Here is a 15,871-nt window from a genome sequence, read left to right as displayed (position 1 = left end):
AACTGTCCACGAGTCAGTGCATATAATGGTTCCTGCTATGACTGAAGAATCATCATTCTTCATAATCTCTGGAAGCCAAACCTCAATTAACAGTGAATGCAGCTGGGTTTTGGAGTTAACAGCATAAGGGTTAGTGCATCAATGAAGCTTGGTAATTGCTTCACCGTGCTTATTATTTCGCCCCTAAAGACCAGTCAGCTGGTCAACAAGCAGTGATAAACTGTCAGAGCAATTTTGTGCACTACAGCAGATACAGTTCTTCTCTACACCACCGACCCTGGAGAAAAGCAAAGTTTCACTCGGCTAGGTGCCTAGTGCATAACGGTCCAAGGGTGAAGGAGAGATGCTTTAGCTTTACATAGGGGCAGAAAAATGAGAGGTTCTCACCCAAACTCTTCACGATGACGTACCACAGCCTTCTGCGTGTCTATTGTCTGCACAGGTAGGAGACAGTCCCCACCTGCTGTTTAGCTCAATTACTCACTTGTGTTTTGATCTCCTGAAGTCAATGTGATGAGCCATTGCCCACTGGGAGCATGGCATTCCTCAGGCCAGGCTACAAGTCATTGTGATGCATATCGGAAGCTGACACTACCCCACAACTGAGGCTCATTCTCAATTTGTCTGCACAGACACACCTTGAGAACGTGCAACCACCCTGTTCCCTGCCTTGGTTCACAGCCCCGCCTCTTGCAGCTCCAGCCCTGACACCCCCCCCCTACACACCTGAGCCTCACCCACCCTTCCACCCAGCCCTGTTCCATGGCCTGCCTGACCAACAAACTGCCACTTGCCATGCTGACACCATCCTTCCCTTCGCTGTAGACGGGCACCTCCGCAGCTCTCTGCTTCACGGCTCCATGCCAGTCTCAGCTGTGGCAGATGATACCCGCTTTCACCACAAGTTCAGTCCAAGCTTCATTGCTAGGCTTGACTGCCCGCATCCTGGTTTAACAGTCCCAAAGAGGCATTTCCCAGCTAATGAGCCAAGAGGTATTAACCCCTGCTTCACCAGCACTGACCAGTACCGTGTGCTTCCACACAACACAATGCAGTCACGCTGCAACATCCAGCACTCCCCTCTGCACCTCCATACACTGCCCAGGCAGCAGCTCTGCTAGCAGACTGGCATGGCATTGTTGCAAAATACTTGAAAAGAAACACCAACAAATAAAAGCGAGGAAAATTATAAGTACATCTATAGGTGAAACCCCTTGTCCCATACCTGGAAACTCAATACAAGTGAAGATTCTGGCTCCAGAATCCAACTATTATCATGCTGAGTAAGCAGATTTGTTTCAGAGGAGGCCCAGTGTCTGAAACCCTTACTGACTTCACCAATTTCTCCAGGTAAAATGCAAAAATAATTGCTAGCAACAGTGACATTCAAAGTAGAGACTGTTAATATTAACACAACGGCTATGTAGAATATATAGAAACAACAACCTTTATGAGGTATCAGTGCTGCTTCTCTTCCAGTTGAAGGGGAGACTGAAACATGTGGTTTTGATGCCTGCATTATCTTTTAAGAACCTTGTCCAAACGAAACAAAGGCTTCTCAGGTGTAGTCCTCAGCCCTGCAGTGGCCCAGCACAGGGCATTTCTTACAGATCTCAAATGAGAATAAGGCAATTTTAAAGCGCTAGAACAGACCAGAAATGATCAATCTGTGGCAGCCCTGTTTGAAACCTTTTCCACTGGTAGTGGCAAGGGCCAGGAATCCCTTTTCTTCTTAGGGAGAAGTGCAGCAATGGCTTTGGAAGGTTTTTTTTTCTCCTTAAGATGCAGAAGCATAGATATTTCTCAGGATTTTTTTTTTTTGGGGGTGGGGGCAGACATGCCTGAAGATGTACCCACCTCAAATCTAAACCAAACAGGAAATTTCTGCCTGCAAGGACTGTCTTCTCTGACGGTCTTCTGCAAGAATTATGTTGGTGCAATTAAGTGCTGTAAAAAAAAGTTCTAGCTTTATACTTAAGAGACCTGAAATAGGAAACACGACCTTCTGTTGACTTGAGTGTGCAAAACTTTTCTGCTTTCAAACCCATTTTGACCTAGTTTCATGTGTCTGTGGAAAACAGAAGATAGCCTGCAAACAGACTACTTAAATCTGATGGTTCTGTTCTCTTATGCATATAGCTTCCTCTGGTTAACTGTGTATTTTCCTGAACTTAGAAATAAGAATTAAAAAAATAAAAATAAATCATCACTGTTAATTGTATATGAGGACCGGAAACAGCAGAAGTTAAATATGAAACAGAAAACAAAGAAAAAAGAAGATTCACAAATTTTACACCTTAGAAGAGTTTGGATTCATAGAAGTTGATACTTTTTGTTTTCTCCCTCCAGAGTTAAAAAAGCAATTAACATTTTTTAAGTAGACAATTTAAAAAAGTGTTTGATGATTGACATGTTTTCAGTCGATTTCCTGAACAGCTTAGGAAAATCAAATACAATTCCTACAGTTACAGCAGTTCAACATTTATATGAATACATTTATACTGTAATGTTTGTAAGTTATGCTCTCCACTTCCCAGAACAGCCCTCTTTCATCACATAATTGATTTAAGTGTCATTGTGGCAGGTGGTGTACACTAGAGGCATACCCGATTTAGGATTCTAGCTTCCAAGGTGCTTTTACAGGGATAAATCAGTTTTAGATCCATGGCACTTTCTTAACAGGCACGCAGATGCAGTTTCTCATTGGAAAGACAGTTCCATTTCCAAATTAGCCCAATTGACAACAGCCTATTCCACACAATTTAGGTTACATAAATTTTAATGTGGTGCTAAAACAACAGTGAAAAAAAAATTTCTGGCTAGAGACAAAACTTCAGCTCTTTTCTTCTTTCTTTTCCTTCTGCTTCTTTGACTTAATGAAGAGACTCACACTTAAGCAGGCTGTCTTTACTTAATAATGCCATTAGGAATTCCCCAAGGTTTCAGCTTCTAATATTAAGGATCTTTAACATACGCTTTTCAAAACTGAACTTCAGGATTATTTCCTTTTCAGAAGACACTTTTTCTCTTACTTCCTCCCACTAGTTTCTGCATCAGGCATAACAATACACAAAGATGCATCGTGCAGTCTGAACTGGGCACTTATCTGTCACAGAAAAACTTAACACTTACAGAGCACTCTGCTAATAAAAGAATATTCGAAGCAACACTGAGCTCACAAATAAAACTACCTTTCTCGTATGCCTTCTTCATGCTTCATACCTCTGTCTGAATTTGCTCAAAGGCTTAACAGCTTTTCATTTTACAGGTCTGAGTTCTGAACATGCCGCAGAATTGCAGTTTCATATTCATAACAGAAAACAAAGAATCTAGACACCAAATTGGGTCTTATTTATCCCTCTTCACACTTAATTAGATTCTTCTTTTTGTCTAGTTAACACACTTCCTAGATCTAGTAATCCACAACAAAGCAACAGGCATTTGAAAGATGGCTGGCTTTTGTCTTGGAGTTCACTTATTTTTTTAAAAAAAGTCATATAATATTTAAAGTACTGCTGCCATAATCCAACTAGTTTCCTGCCCTCTCTGTTTTATGCAGTATAAAATATAGCAGAAAATATAATTATCAGCCTCCTACAAATGGCTGACATTTTAGTTGTAATAGGGGCAGGGGAGGGGGCAACCAGAGATCTAAATGCATAACCAGCAAGGATGTCCACACGCTCAGCCTAAAACTGCAGCTTTCCAACTATCTGCTTAGCAGCCTGCCTTACTATAGCAAGAGATGCACTGAGCCAGAGAGGAACTGTGCATGAACACAGAGCCACACAATATTGGCCTGGGCATCAGCTTCAGTGGGGCAGGCTCAGAATTAGATCCATCCCAATAGCTTTTCTTCCCCTCCAATGTGCATGAAGTGTCTGACACAGCGAGCACCTAATTCTTTCAGTCAAACTGGAAGTTCTACTGATACGTTACCAAATGCATCACTCCCCTACACCCTCGGTATTACAGTATGCTTCACAGGAGAAAAAAGATCAACGGTTCAAACTCCATCAAGCAGAGGTCATAAACTAAACAAACCCACAGCCTTACACATCATTAGCCAGTGTTTCCACCTCTAGACTAGAGCAGCATTCAGTCAGCTCGCAATCCTCCTTCTGATTTGCTCCAAGCTTGAAAGACAGTAGCAATCTTCAGAAAACAATTGCAGGGTAAGAAACATTGCAAAAAAGTACCTCCATACATAGATAGGGTTAGGATGATTAGGATCAAAGAAGGGTGGAATCTAACACAGAGACTTGCCACCTGCACTCCACATTCACTTGTAAAGGCAGTTCCGTAACCAACACATTTACTTAATGCTTGGCATGACTGGTTCTGTGGTTCTTCATAGGCACTGAACGTATCTAATACATGCCCTTGTACATGATTTTGGATTCTGATATCGAGCCTGACATAAAATTTTAGGAGGCATGATACCCACAGTAGTGCTGTGAAGTCTGTCTTGGATCAGTTTCCTCTATCACAGCCTCCAGAAAAACTAAAGACATGGTTGCTACCCGCGTGCTAGTAGATTACATGATCTGAAATGACTGGCACTTCACAGCCTCAAAGACCACCCTGCACCTTAGGAACGTAGCACAAAAAATACTGCAAAGAATAAGAAAAAGTTATGCTGGTGACTATGTTCATGGGAAAACAATTTGCATATCAAAGTGAAAAGGCATCTTCCGATCAAAGCCTCTCTCATTACTGGACCATCTTGTACACAGGGTCGCCAACTCGAATCGTTCCAGTTCTGTCAACAGCAAAGTACCTCCCAAAGAGAGGGCTGGATTTGTATATGTGTTGCTCAGATGGATCACATAAGCGGTAACTGCAGAGAGAGAACACCCCTTTAGAATCAGTGGTAGCAAATTTTAAACATCAAAATATCAGTGATAAGCGAGAGGACATATGAGCAGTGATGCCCTGTTTTGGCCACTACGCTAGACTAAAAATCAAATAAATATTGTAATTAAGAGAACCCAGCAGTTCAAATAGAGGAAGAAAAGCCTGTCTGTATGCACACATCTGTCTATAATACACATACAAGAGACATTCTAAAAAGAATTGCCAAAGTTGCAAAGTCAGACCTTTAAATACCTTAAGTAACTGTTACCCCAGGCATTCATCGTAGCAGAGATGAAAGAGACAAGGAATGTAAAGTTTGAAAGAAAAAAGAGAAAACTTCCTGAATTTTCTTACTATATAGAATTGCAGAAAGTAGAATGGAAGCCAATACACACAGATCTTTACACTGCATTATTATGTCCCACACATACCTCAAACCACTTTTAAAACACTAGTCTAACATCTGTTGGGATCTAGCCTAAATCCACTCCCACAGCCTAAGAAGCACTGGTATTTTTACAACCTTTTCAGTGTTTCCAGAGGCTCCTTCCTGTCCAGGACCCCAGTGTCTGGGTTAACAGTTGTTAAAATACACCTGCAATGACAGACAGCACCAAATCAGTAAAACAGCTTCTTATCATAAATCTCTATACATCTATATAAAATAATGGTCTCAAATGTCTACCTGGCACAACACACCGTCCCTTTCATCTCCACATCACCAATGAGAATGTCCTCCCAGGTGTCCTGAAGGAAGGTAAACATGCAGAGATTAGGCATAGCCACATGCAACCATTTTTGCCAGGGTACCACAGTCATTCCTAGAAGCAGTATCATTCCAGACGAGTACCTTTACTTGTACCTTCAAAGTACAGTTCTATTACGGCACTATTCTAATGAAAACCCTACGGTTACTGCATTCGTCCAACTCAGGAACAGCTAGTAATTATATCTGGAAAGAAAGATATGCAAATAATAAATCCTGTTCTGCAGTGTGCACTTGTTTGAACCTAAAGCAAGCTTATTCTTACTGTATGTATGATAATCTGAACTGTGACGTCTGTTAAGTCACCAGTTTTGCAGGTAGAAAATTTTTAGTAGAAGTAACTTTTCACTTCTTGTCTACACAAGCTTTCTATTGCAACCTCTCTTGGAAGACAAAAACCCATTCCGACTTTAGGAACTTCTTAGATTTGGGAAATTATCAAATATATCCAGAGCAAATTCTTTGGAAAAATAGCAACATGACATAAAAACACGTAAACACCACCATTACAAGTTCACTTCATCACCAGATACCTTCCTAGGTAGCGTTTTTTGAACTACTAGCATATTGTCAGAGATGCAGTGATAGACTGCAGTATTGCAAAGGTCAGTTTTACTCCTGTGCCAAAGGCTATAAAATATAAATTAACAATTTGTAAATTGACAGTGTGATATCACTAATTGATCAATTACAGCATGCACAGCTTTCCCTACTTTACACTTAAAAGACGAGTTTTCAGTAACAAGCCTGTCATTTAAATACACATATTTTATCCTTTGCTAAGCTAAATAAGCATTCGCAGACCCGTCTCCTCCCTCAATCTTTTATATGCACTGATGTGAGCAGCAGCTGTATCTCTCTGGAATACAGCTGTAAAAATCACAGGCCGGCAGCTTTCCACACCCTTGTAGGCACCATCACACAAGGAAACTGAGTTACAAAGAAACACAACCAAGCCTTCAAAAAGACATTTAAGACAGTTATTTTACCTCCTCAAAAGCACCGCAATCTGTCACAAGAATATTTGGCCTGAAGTTCTGTATCTTAACCTTCTTCTCCAGCCTGGCATTTAAATCGTCCAGTGAAGCTTCTGAGAGGATCAAGACTGGGCTACAGTCAGGATAGGCAACCTGCATAAACAAACACAAACAAATCCTAATGCTGCTGTAAGAACACGCGAGGAAAGTTACTAAATGGCAAAAGGGCTGATATGTTGGAACCAGTGGCCACATATGAGCCTGCCCGTTAGGCTGCTTCATTCACGTTTTCATTTTCCTGGAAGTAGGTTAACAAGTAAAATAACATACCCCTTCCTATTTCAGTAACCACAGCAAGTTTCATTTGCTCAAATTGTAAAAGTAATCTTCTACTTAAGAGAACTTAACCAAAATTATTTAAGCTACCACAACTTCTTACAAAATAATACTGTATGCATGTCCCAGATATTTATTCTGGATGTTACAGACAGAACTAGTATATCAGTAGAACATGTCATGAAATGTACTTAAGATGTTTATGGACCTGCTGAATTTACCTGGTTGACCCTAACAAACTTAACTGGATTTTTCTATATGATTAATCTATCTTATCACGACACCAGAGGGAGTTTCACATGCAGAATAGCAATACTAAATTGCAACTGTCCATTCATCAGTCTAAATTTGCTTGGAAGCAGGAGGGCTGCCATTGTAGCAAAGAAGGCCAACGAACAGTATTAAAAGAAAACTACTAAATATGCTAGTTCCACAGACAAAAAAAATATAAATTTGGCAATAATGTTAGTATGCAGCCCTCCCTCCTCCTGTCTTTCTGTTATATTATCCTTCCCTCTACCCCCCTGTACATGCCTTTACAAACCACAAGAAGTTGAGTGTTGAAATAATTACACAAATAATTCTGCCCTCTTTTCCTGCTGGGATCCCTGAATGTCACCCCTCCTAATCTGACATCCATTTTGCTGAAACCTGGTCTTCTGTATTGGTCTCAGTGTCCTCACACAATAAATGCATATCTATAAAAGTCCATTAATTGAATTCTTTGTGCAACAGCAAGAAAAACATTGATGTCCTATAGATAATACCATCACATCGGTAAGGCAAGGTACTCACAGTTTGCATTTGCTTAAAAAGCTTATACTCATCAGGTACAGTTCAAACCACCTTCACATGAGAGAGTTGTTCAGACAGAAAGAAGGGCATCAGTGGCTCCAGTGATACGAGGATGCCTGAGCACAGCACCTGCTTTCCCTACCTCCATTAACTTTCTCTAATATCATACCTTCAAGCCTTTTCCCACAAAAAAGAGAGAGAGGAAACATCTGTAACCTTCTCTGGACTTTAATTCCTAGGCCCACAACTACAGGCCCCTGGGTTAAGCATTGTTCCTTTAAATATGAGGTGACAATTTATATCAGTATACTCCTAGACCTAACAAGGGATAAGGAATGGAGTATTTCCATGCAACACAGATTAAACCATCAAAACATCTTTAAAAATGTAACTTTTTTTCTGTTTGCTGTGGCACAACAGGAATGCTGTTCCGCAATATAATAGTCACTCTTTAAATATTAGTATCGGGCTCTTTAGTTGTGAATGGTCAAAAGCTTACAACAGATTTAAAGTAAAATTTAAGCAAGTCATCTCGTCATAGAAAAGGAGAATATTCATGTGATTTAAGCACATGACTACACACCTACTAAACTTTGCTAAACTGGGGTCATTCACCAATGACAGAATGGAAAGGTTTCAGTGGGTGGCTGGGAAATGGTTAAAAGAAAGAATGTTCTTTTTCTCAGAAGTACATTACCTCATCTGTGTTTCGGAAAAGTTTTATTACGTCCTTTGACTTTCTTGGCACCATGGAGGGCTCAAAGTGCACCAGTCGATACGGCTCTGAATTCAGGAAAGTGGTGATCCACTGAGCCACTTCATCTCCGCAGTCCCTGCCTTGGATATCCAGTCCAAACACCCTGAAGAGTCACAAGATGCATCAGCGAGTTAGCTCGAAAGCCAAAGGGTCAAGGATGCTTATTATTCAAAGGCAAACAACTTGTTTTAATAGAAGTAGCAAGACACAGTAAACAAACCACCTGGATTATAATGAGGTGAAAGTCGGGTCTATGAATTTGGCACGAGAATCATTCCCAGTGTGCAATCTGCAAATGTGGCCACCTTGTTTTGAAAGCTAAGTAACATGGACATGGCTGGACGACGCCAGCTGGTGAACGAATAAGCCAAGAAGTAGCCTTTAGGTACCCAGAGCTAACTGCCACATCAATGACCAGTCACAAACCTACTTGCTGGCCACACTTTCAGCAAAAAAAGGGTCTACTCTTGTGTGTGTTTGCATGTGATTGCAACACCAAAAGATTTCTACCCAGAAATCAACTGAAAGGTAACTAATTTCAGAAAACGAATGACAGTTTGAAAGGATGAGGTTAGTTACTGTAACTGACATTTGTAAATGTTATTAATTGTGCATGTCCCCAGCTGTTAAGGAAACTTTCCTCCAGACTTTACTGCTGTAAAAATTTAGCCAGAGCTGAAACTCTTAAGCCCAAACTTAGCATACAGAATAGCTTAGTACCTTAAGCGTGGTCAAAGGTTTATAATGGAAGCAAAGTCCACGAGGCACAAAAAGCCAACGGCAGTGGAATACAAACAAGTTTACACAATGAACACTTTCTTGGCAAGAAAAGGTAAACCTCAACTCATCCTTTTATTAAACTTCAACACCAATCACGAGTAGTTTTACTACTCTTTTCACAGTAGCAATTTGACCCAGAAGCACTGCAGTTTCCTCTACCTCTGCAATCATATCCGGGACAGTTTAAAGCACAGAGATGCCCTGGCAGTCCATCTAGCCTAAGCCCAGCTCCTAGGAGCCCTCCTTCACTCAGCTGGCAGAGAGATGAACCATAAGGGTGCTGGCAGCAATGTCCCTGCTCTGTTTGTTGGGATCCCTGTATCAACTCTTGTGTCACAGGTTGGGATTAAGTGCCATTGCCCCAGACAACATTCAACCGCCTTTCTCTTCCCTCCCTTCTCTCATTCCCTGTGTGCCTTCTGGCTGGCAGGACAACAGAGGTGAGAGTCTTAGAGCTTCCAACACTACTGTTTTCTACCCATGAAGCAGATCTACCCTGAGCACTTGGTGGAATAGGGATAATGTGATTTAAGTATTGCAACACATACAGACAAAGGGCACAAATGAACATGAGGCTTCTTAACCAGAGGGCTACAGAAACCCTCTAACATCTGCACAGATAGAAACTGTACCTACACAATGGCTTCAGTCCTACATTTGACCTCCTCAAACACAGGCTTTTTCAATATCCACATTAAAATCTGCAACCGGACTTGACAGCTTTAAAGACCAGCATCTGCACAGCCTTTGGAGCCAGACACGCTATTGCACTGCCTTAGCTCCGAACTCCCAGGCATGAGCTAGCACCAGTGTGAAGGCAAATACAAGTCCATGCAGAGGGCCTTGCTGGCAGAGCGTACTGTGCAGTAAGAGAGCTACTCCCACTCCCAAGCTGGAAGGCAAGAAACTAGGAGCAAAAGCCAAATCTTCGTCTGGCTGAACATAGTACTATTCTCAAACCTCATTCTTACAAATGGCTGAATGGATCAGAAAGAATCTGCCTTGAGCTGACAAATGGTAAATTGTTTAAGCACGGCAGTCACACAAAATCTCAGGATTCTTCCTGTGAAGGACAAAGCAATGTTTAACTATGGGTATTACTAATTCCACATCCTATGACACTCCCTACAAAACCAGACAACTCAGTTATTTTTAAAGTCCATTTACACGCATCTAACTTCTGCTTATTTGCATTCCCAAATTCTAGCAATTTTAAAACAAAGAAAGGAAAAAAAAAATAAAAAAGAAAAACAAATCACCGAGACCTGAAGTTGGAAAATCCAAGACAATTTTTCATTACTGAAATTTATTTACCCTAAATATTTTTCTAACGGCACAAAAAATTTTAGAAAAATAACAGCTTGAAAACTGCATGTTTTTGTAATGTACGCCATTGGTTAACATGTAGGCATTATAAGCAGATCTTTAAGACTGTCCTATTCCTCCATAGGAAATGCTATAATTTGTAACTTGCACCTGCCTTGTATAAACAGAGATACTAAGCTATGCTGACCATGGATTTGCACAACAACACATTTATGCTAAAAGCTAGCAAACACAGTTCCTTTCCAGCAGTCTCTTAATAGCAGCTGACACATTAACCTTCTCTGCTACCCAAAGAAAAAACACTTATCGGTATCTTTGTAGGGGCTAACACCATTTACAGTTACTAGTTTTACATCCTAATTGACATTTCAGCAGAGAAAAGGCTTCCTGCTTCTCCCTGGCAATTTTCCCATATGGATTTCAATACATGGATAAAATAACTAGGCCTGCATTTACACACCAAAGCTCTAAGCACACAGTTAAATGACTATGTTTGCAACCTGTTCACCTGAAACCCCTTTGAGATAGCACCTACAGGGAATGACCAGCTCTCTGGGGATGCCTGTCCTTCCCCTGTGACCACAGAGCGGACCTTGGACAATCAAGTTTTTAATTTAGGCACCTCAGTTAAATGCCTGCACACAGAGGTGAGGGAATCCAAACTCTGATATCTCACTAATTCCAAATGGCCAGCCTGTATCCAAATAATGCTGGTGCATATACTAGTGGTGATCAAGAATTACCAATATGCATGACTCAGGCTGAGATGCAGTTGCTCACCCAAGATCACTGTTCATTTGGCTGATGTATAACATATGGTCTTTGAATACTGTGTCATCTTTTCTCAAGATTTGTTTCTACCAGTGTTTAGCAGATTAAGACCAGCTCTTTTGTTGCAACAATCAGTTCTGGCCTCCTGTATAACACGCTGCAGAGAATTCCACAGAAGCACAGAGTCGTTTGGATTGGAAGGGACCTTTAAAGATACTTAGTTCCAACCCCCTGCCACAGGCAGGGACACCTTTCATGAGACCAGGTTGCCCAAGGCCCTGTCCAACCTGCCTCATGAGCACTTCCAGGGATCGGGCATCCACAGCTCCTCTGGGCAACCTGTGCCAGTGCCTCATCGCTGAGTGTCATCGTAAAAAATTTCCTCCTTATGTCTAATCTAAACCTACCCTCTTTTAGTTTAAAGCCATTACCCCTTGTCCTGCCAGTACAGGCCCTGCTCTGAAGCCTCCCCCCATCACGCAGATGGGGACACAGACCCCTGCAGAGAAGCAGCAGCACCCAACTTTCACCCTCTAATTTCTGTGTAAGAAAATGCAAACTAGCACACGATCTTGAAAAGTAAAGCGTGTATGCCAGGCAGTATTTAGAGAGAAGGGAGAGAAACCCCCCTTCTTCAGTACCTGCAGTTCAGCACGCGATTCTTCCTGGGGACCTTCACGGGCACGCACAGCCTCTGCATTTCGGGGGCCTCCAAGGTCAAGTGCCCATCTTCACAGCCGACAGAAACGAGGACCAGCCGCGGCTCCTGGCGAGCGGTGACCATGTGCCCATCTTCCTTCGTCACAAGCCAAAACCTGAGGGCGCCGGGGGACAGAAACACGCCGCACCGTTACAGGCCGGGCCGGACACCGCAGGTGCCTCTTCAGGGGGCTGAAGGGAAGCGCTGGCGATGCCGCAGCCCGGCCGGGGGGGGCCTGCCCCCGCCACGGGCCTGCCCCGAGCCCCCCCGCCTCCCCGCCGTACCTGTCCCGCAGCTCCCCGCTGCGCAGCCCCATCGGCGTCACCTGCGCCCGCGCCACCGCCATCCCCCGGCACGACTTCACCGGGTACACGAAGAGGTTCAACACCGTCCCCACCCGCTGCAGGCGGCGGCGCGCCCGCCTCCGCCCGCCGGCCCAGCGCCAGGCCCCCAGCAAGGCGCCCAGCGCCGCCAGCGCCGCCGCCCCCCACAGCCAGCCCGGCCGCGGCCGCAGCCACGGGCCCAGCGCGCCCCGCGCCCCGCTCATGGCGACTGGGCCGCGGCGGCGTGGCGGGGCCGGACGGGCCGGGCGGAGGCGGGTCGAGGGCTGGCGGCCGCCCCCCCCGCGGCCCAACGCGCCGAGCGGGCCGCGCCCGCCCCGGCCTCCGCGGCCTCCGGTGGGAGAAAGGCGGCGCTGGCGCCGCCCGGCACGGCAGCAGGGAGGCCGCAGCCGCGCTTTCCTGGCGGCCGGGCGGTCGCTCGGAGCAGCGTCGCCGGGAGAGGGCGGGCTCGGCGGGGAGAAGGGGGAAGGGGTGGCGAAGGGCCGGCGCGGGGGGCAGCGCCGGGGCTGGGGGGTCCCGTGGGTTCTGGCCGCCCCGGGGTGCCCCCTGCGCCGGCGCCTCCCAGCAAACTCGCCAGGCCCCGCCGAGAGTGTCCCCCCATCGCAGGGTCGCGGCAGGAGGCATGCCAGGCCGGGGGGACACCGTGGTGTGGGTGGGAGTCACGCCAGGCTGGGGGGACGCCGTGGCGCGGGTGGGAGTCACGCCAGGCCAGTGGGAGGCCGTGGCACGGGTGGGAGCAGTGAACGCCGCTGCCATCACACGTCCCACCTCACAGGCAAAGCAAGAGCCTGGGCTGTTGGTTTCCCCTAGCTGCCCCTTGCAGGAGTCTGGCCAAACTCACCCATCTAAAATTTTAGGATCAGAGTGCCGAGACCAAAGCCCTGGCAGGCAGAAGATGGGGAAGCTCGGCGCTGGGCGTTCCTGAGCGGTTCGGACAGCCCAGCTGCCATGGGTTGCTGGAAGTACTATGTCAGTGGCATCCCGGCGGGCAGGAACGCTGATGATGGGGCTGTTTGGGGCCTCTGGCAGCAAGTGTGTGTGGGTGGGCAAGCCAGGGGGGCTCCTCGCAGCCATCTCGCCTCAAGAAGGGGGCTTGATCACAAGTCAGGATCAGAAAATGTTCCTGCTAACGGGAATCACTGTAGCTGGCAAAAAGTGTGGTGTGATTTGTGACAGCCTGCTGGTGGATGAAGGCAACGTGCTGGATGTCAGAAGCAAAGGCAGTGACAGCAGATCCATCTGTATTGGCAAGACCCCCAAAGCTTACTCATGGGTGAGAAGGGAGTCCATGGAGGAGCCCTCAATCAAAAGGTTCACGATATGATTGTGGGCATGAAAGCATGAAGCAAACAGCACAAAAGAGACAGACATCATCTGCCCGAGCAGGGGGGCACAGTCGTTGCTGTAGGCCAGAATGGAGATAAACCTGATTTTGTTGCAGATGTCTTTGCCTGCTTCTTTTGGGGAGGGTGTGCTGGGCAGGCAGCAGTGCAGGGACACCAGCAGTCTACCAGACCACCTGTGGTGCAGCAGGGAGTGAAATGAACATTCCACATCAGGATGCTCAGTATTACTTGAGTGGTCTCCTGGCCACCTTGGGTAATTGCTCCCTGTTATTCCCATTTTACTGACTGATTTGGGGGTGAAGGTTTCTGATAACATTAGCTTTGGGAAAGGACAGGAGAGAGGGCAACGCTTGTGCCCTCTTGCTCAACACTTTGCTGTTTAAATCATGCCCTAAATGCCTGTCATTGTTTTTGAGACCTTTCTGCTTCTACAAGTAGGACACAACACTAAGGATAAGCAGGACTGGTGTTTATTTTGAATTTGCCCCTGAACAAGCCCAGTTTGTTCTGGAGATTATTGATGAGCAGAGCCTTGTGCTGCTGTTGGACTGCATGGGAGGCATGTGCAGACAGTCTGCCACCTGCTCACCTTCCACATAATTTGAAACCCCTTCTTAACGCCGCTTTGAGAGCCCCTTGCGCTCTTTGATAACTGTTAATCTTCTCATTTAATATGGAGTCAATATTTTGTAATTTAATTGAATTCACATGGAGATCTTTAATCTGCAACTGCACCCGCAGGAGCAGAAAAACACTGTAAGGAGAGCCAGGCATCTAATGTATTAGCAAATGTTCAACAAAACTGCAGTGACTGCCTAATTAGTAAGTACCGCCTGATAAGCAGTGTTTACAAGCATGAATCAAAACAAATTAACGTTAAGTACTAAAGGGATAAAAACACAAAACCACAAACTGGTTTTAGAATCTAACAATAAAAGCAATGCATCAAATGCAAGAAATGAAAAAAAAAAATTATTACTTATGTTGGCCACAAGGTTTTTAAAAAGCATGGGCACTCCTGATGAACATTCATGCTTATTTTCACAAGCTTAAGGCAAAAGTAAGTAACTGTCTCCTCTGATTTCTCAAGTACTGGTGTTGCTCTGCTGTGCAAATCACAAAATGCAGAAAGCCTTTGCCCTCTGAACTTTGGTCTACAAGGCATCAGAATGACAGGATTTGGAATAAAGGAAAAAAATTAGGGTGATTTATTGCTTGCTCCCTTCTTCTGGGTGCGAGAGAAAATAGATCTGGAGTGTATACATATTTTGCTGGCATGAGAATTTGGAGAAGTATGGACCTATATAGTGTGATGGTGGTGTGAATTGCTACAGCTCCTCCCTAGTTACACGTTACAGGCAGCACAATGGTATACAAAACCAGATTCTTTCAGTTTGAAGGACTAAACTGACTAGTTAAGGACTAGCTAAATTCAGAAATAACAGCTTTGCTAACAACTGCATATTAATTTAGAGAAAAATTTCTTTCCAAATCCAAGAAGGACCTTACATTTTCATTCTCTAAATCTACCAGCTTGGAGCCTAATGAGATTTTGTTCAGCCCAGGCCCAAGAAGCAGCTGTCACATTCAGCCCTGACTTTTCTTGGAGACTATGGTGTGAAAGAGCTTAAAGAGGAGTAACAGAAGGCGGCAGCATCTGCATAATCTCTCCTCTCCTGCTGTGATACAAGGAATGTAAAATCAAAAATAGCTGCAGAGAGCACGGTTGTGGCTTACCATTTCAGGTCTAAGGCTGCAGCCTTGGAAGAAAGCCCTGTTCATCCATACACCAGGCACCTCTCAGAAAGCCTCCAGTAAATAGCTTGACCCACAGGTTTGTTTAATCCTCCATCCCAGGTACACCTGTGCTTACCTAGCAGCCGCCAACTCCTGCTGCTGTAAAGCAATGTGAACAGAGCCATGCAGACAAAAAGCAGGTATTGCTTTTGCTACAGTCCAAACGCAGCATCTCGTGTGACAGAATTCTGTTTGCTGTAGCCAGAGCAGGCACGGTAAAAGGAAGTGACTGTGTTTTCAACTGCTTAGAACTTCATCAGACTTCAGGACAGTCATGCTCAAATTCTCTGGACCAGGTTCTTTCCTCAGGCTCCTTAAAATG

At 44.7% G+C, this 15,871-nt stretch overlaps 2 protein-coding genes across 2 annotated transcripts; one reads left to right on the top strand and one right to left on the bottom strand.

Annotated features, from left to right (window-relative positions):
• Positions 1-2,275: 2,275 nt before the first annotated feature.
• On the bottom strand, positions 2,276-12,627 carry LOC121096170 (mitochondrial amidoxime reducing component 2-like). Its single transcript, XM_040611858.1, has 7 exons — positions 12,350-12,627; positions 12,007-12,180; positions 8,429-8,591; positions 6,613-6,753; positions 5,543-5,604; positions 5,381-5,452; positions 2,276-4,840 (listed from the first exon to the last, which is right to left on the bottom strand). Exons 1-7 carry the CDS (start codon positions 12,610-12,612, stop codon positions 4,714-4,716), a joined length of 1,002 nt encoding a protein of 333 aa, XP_040467792.1. The 5' UTR covers positions 12,613-12,627; the 3' UTR covers positions 2,276-4,713.
• A 727-nt stretch (positions 12,628-13,354) lies between these two features.
• Positions 13,355-13,820, top strand: PFN3 (profilin 3). Its single transcript, XM_040611432.1, is given in 3 exon segments — positions 13,355-13,419; positions 13,421-13,668; positions 13,671-13,820. Coding segments are annotated over 3 exon segments (393 nt in total). The 3' UTR covers positions 13,751-13,820.
• The last annotated feature ends 2,051 nt before the right edge of the window (positions 13,821-15,871 follow it).

Source organism: Falco naumanni, chromosome 12 (genome assembly GCF_017639655.2).
Source record: "Falco naumanni isolate bFalNau1 chromosome 12, bFalNau1.pat, whole genome shotgun sequence".
Lineage (NCBI taxonomy): Eukaryota > Metazoa > Chordata > Aves > Falconiformes > Falconidae > Falco > Falco naumanni.
This window is presented reverse-complemented; position numbering and strand designations above follow the sequence as displayed.

Excerpts from the sequence above, each read along its gene's own strand:
- LOC121096170 (XM_040611858.1), bottom strand. The coding sequence starts at position 12,612 with ATGAGCGGGGCGCGGGGCGCGCTGGGCCCGTGGCTGCGGCCGCGGCCG. Across the intron at positions 6,754-8,428 it reads TTTTCCGAAACACAGATGAG|GTTGCCTATCCTGACTGTAG; the intron begins GTAATGTACTTC and ends TTGTTTATGCAG. Across the intron at positions 4,841-5,380 it reads CCTCTGGAAACACTGAAAAG|TTACCGCTTATGTGATCCAT; the intron begins GTTGTAAAAATA and ends CTCTCTCTGCAG.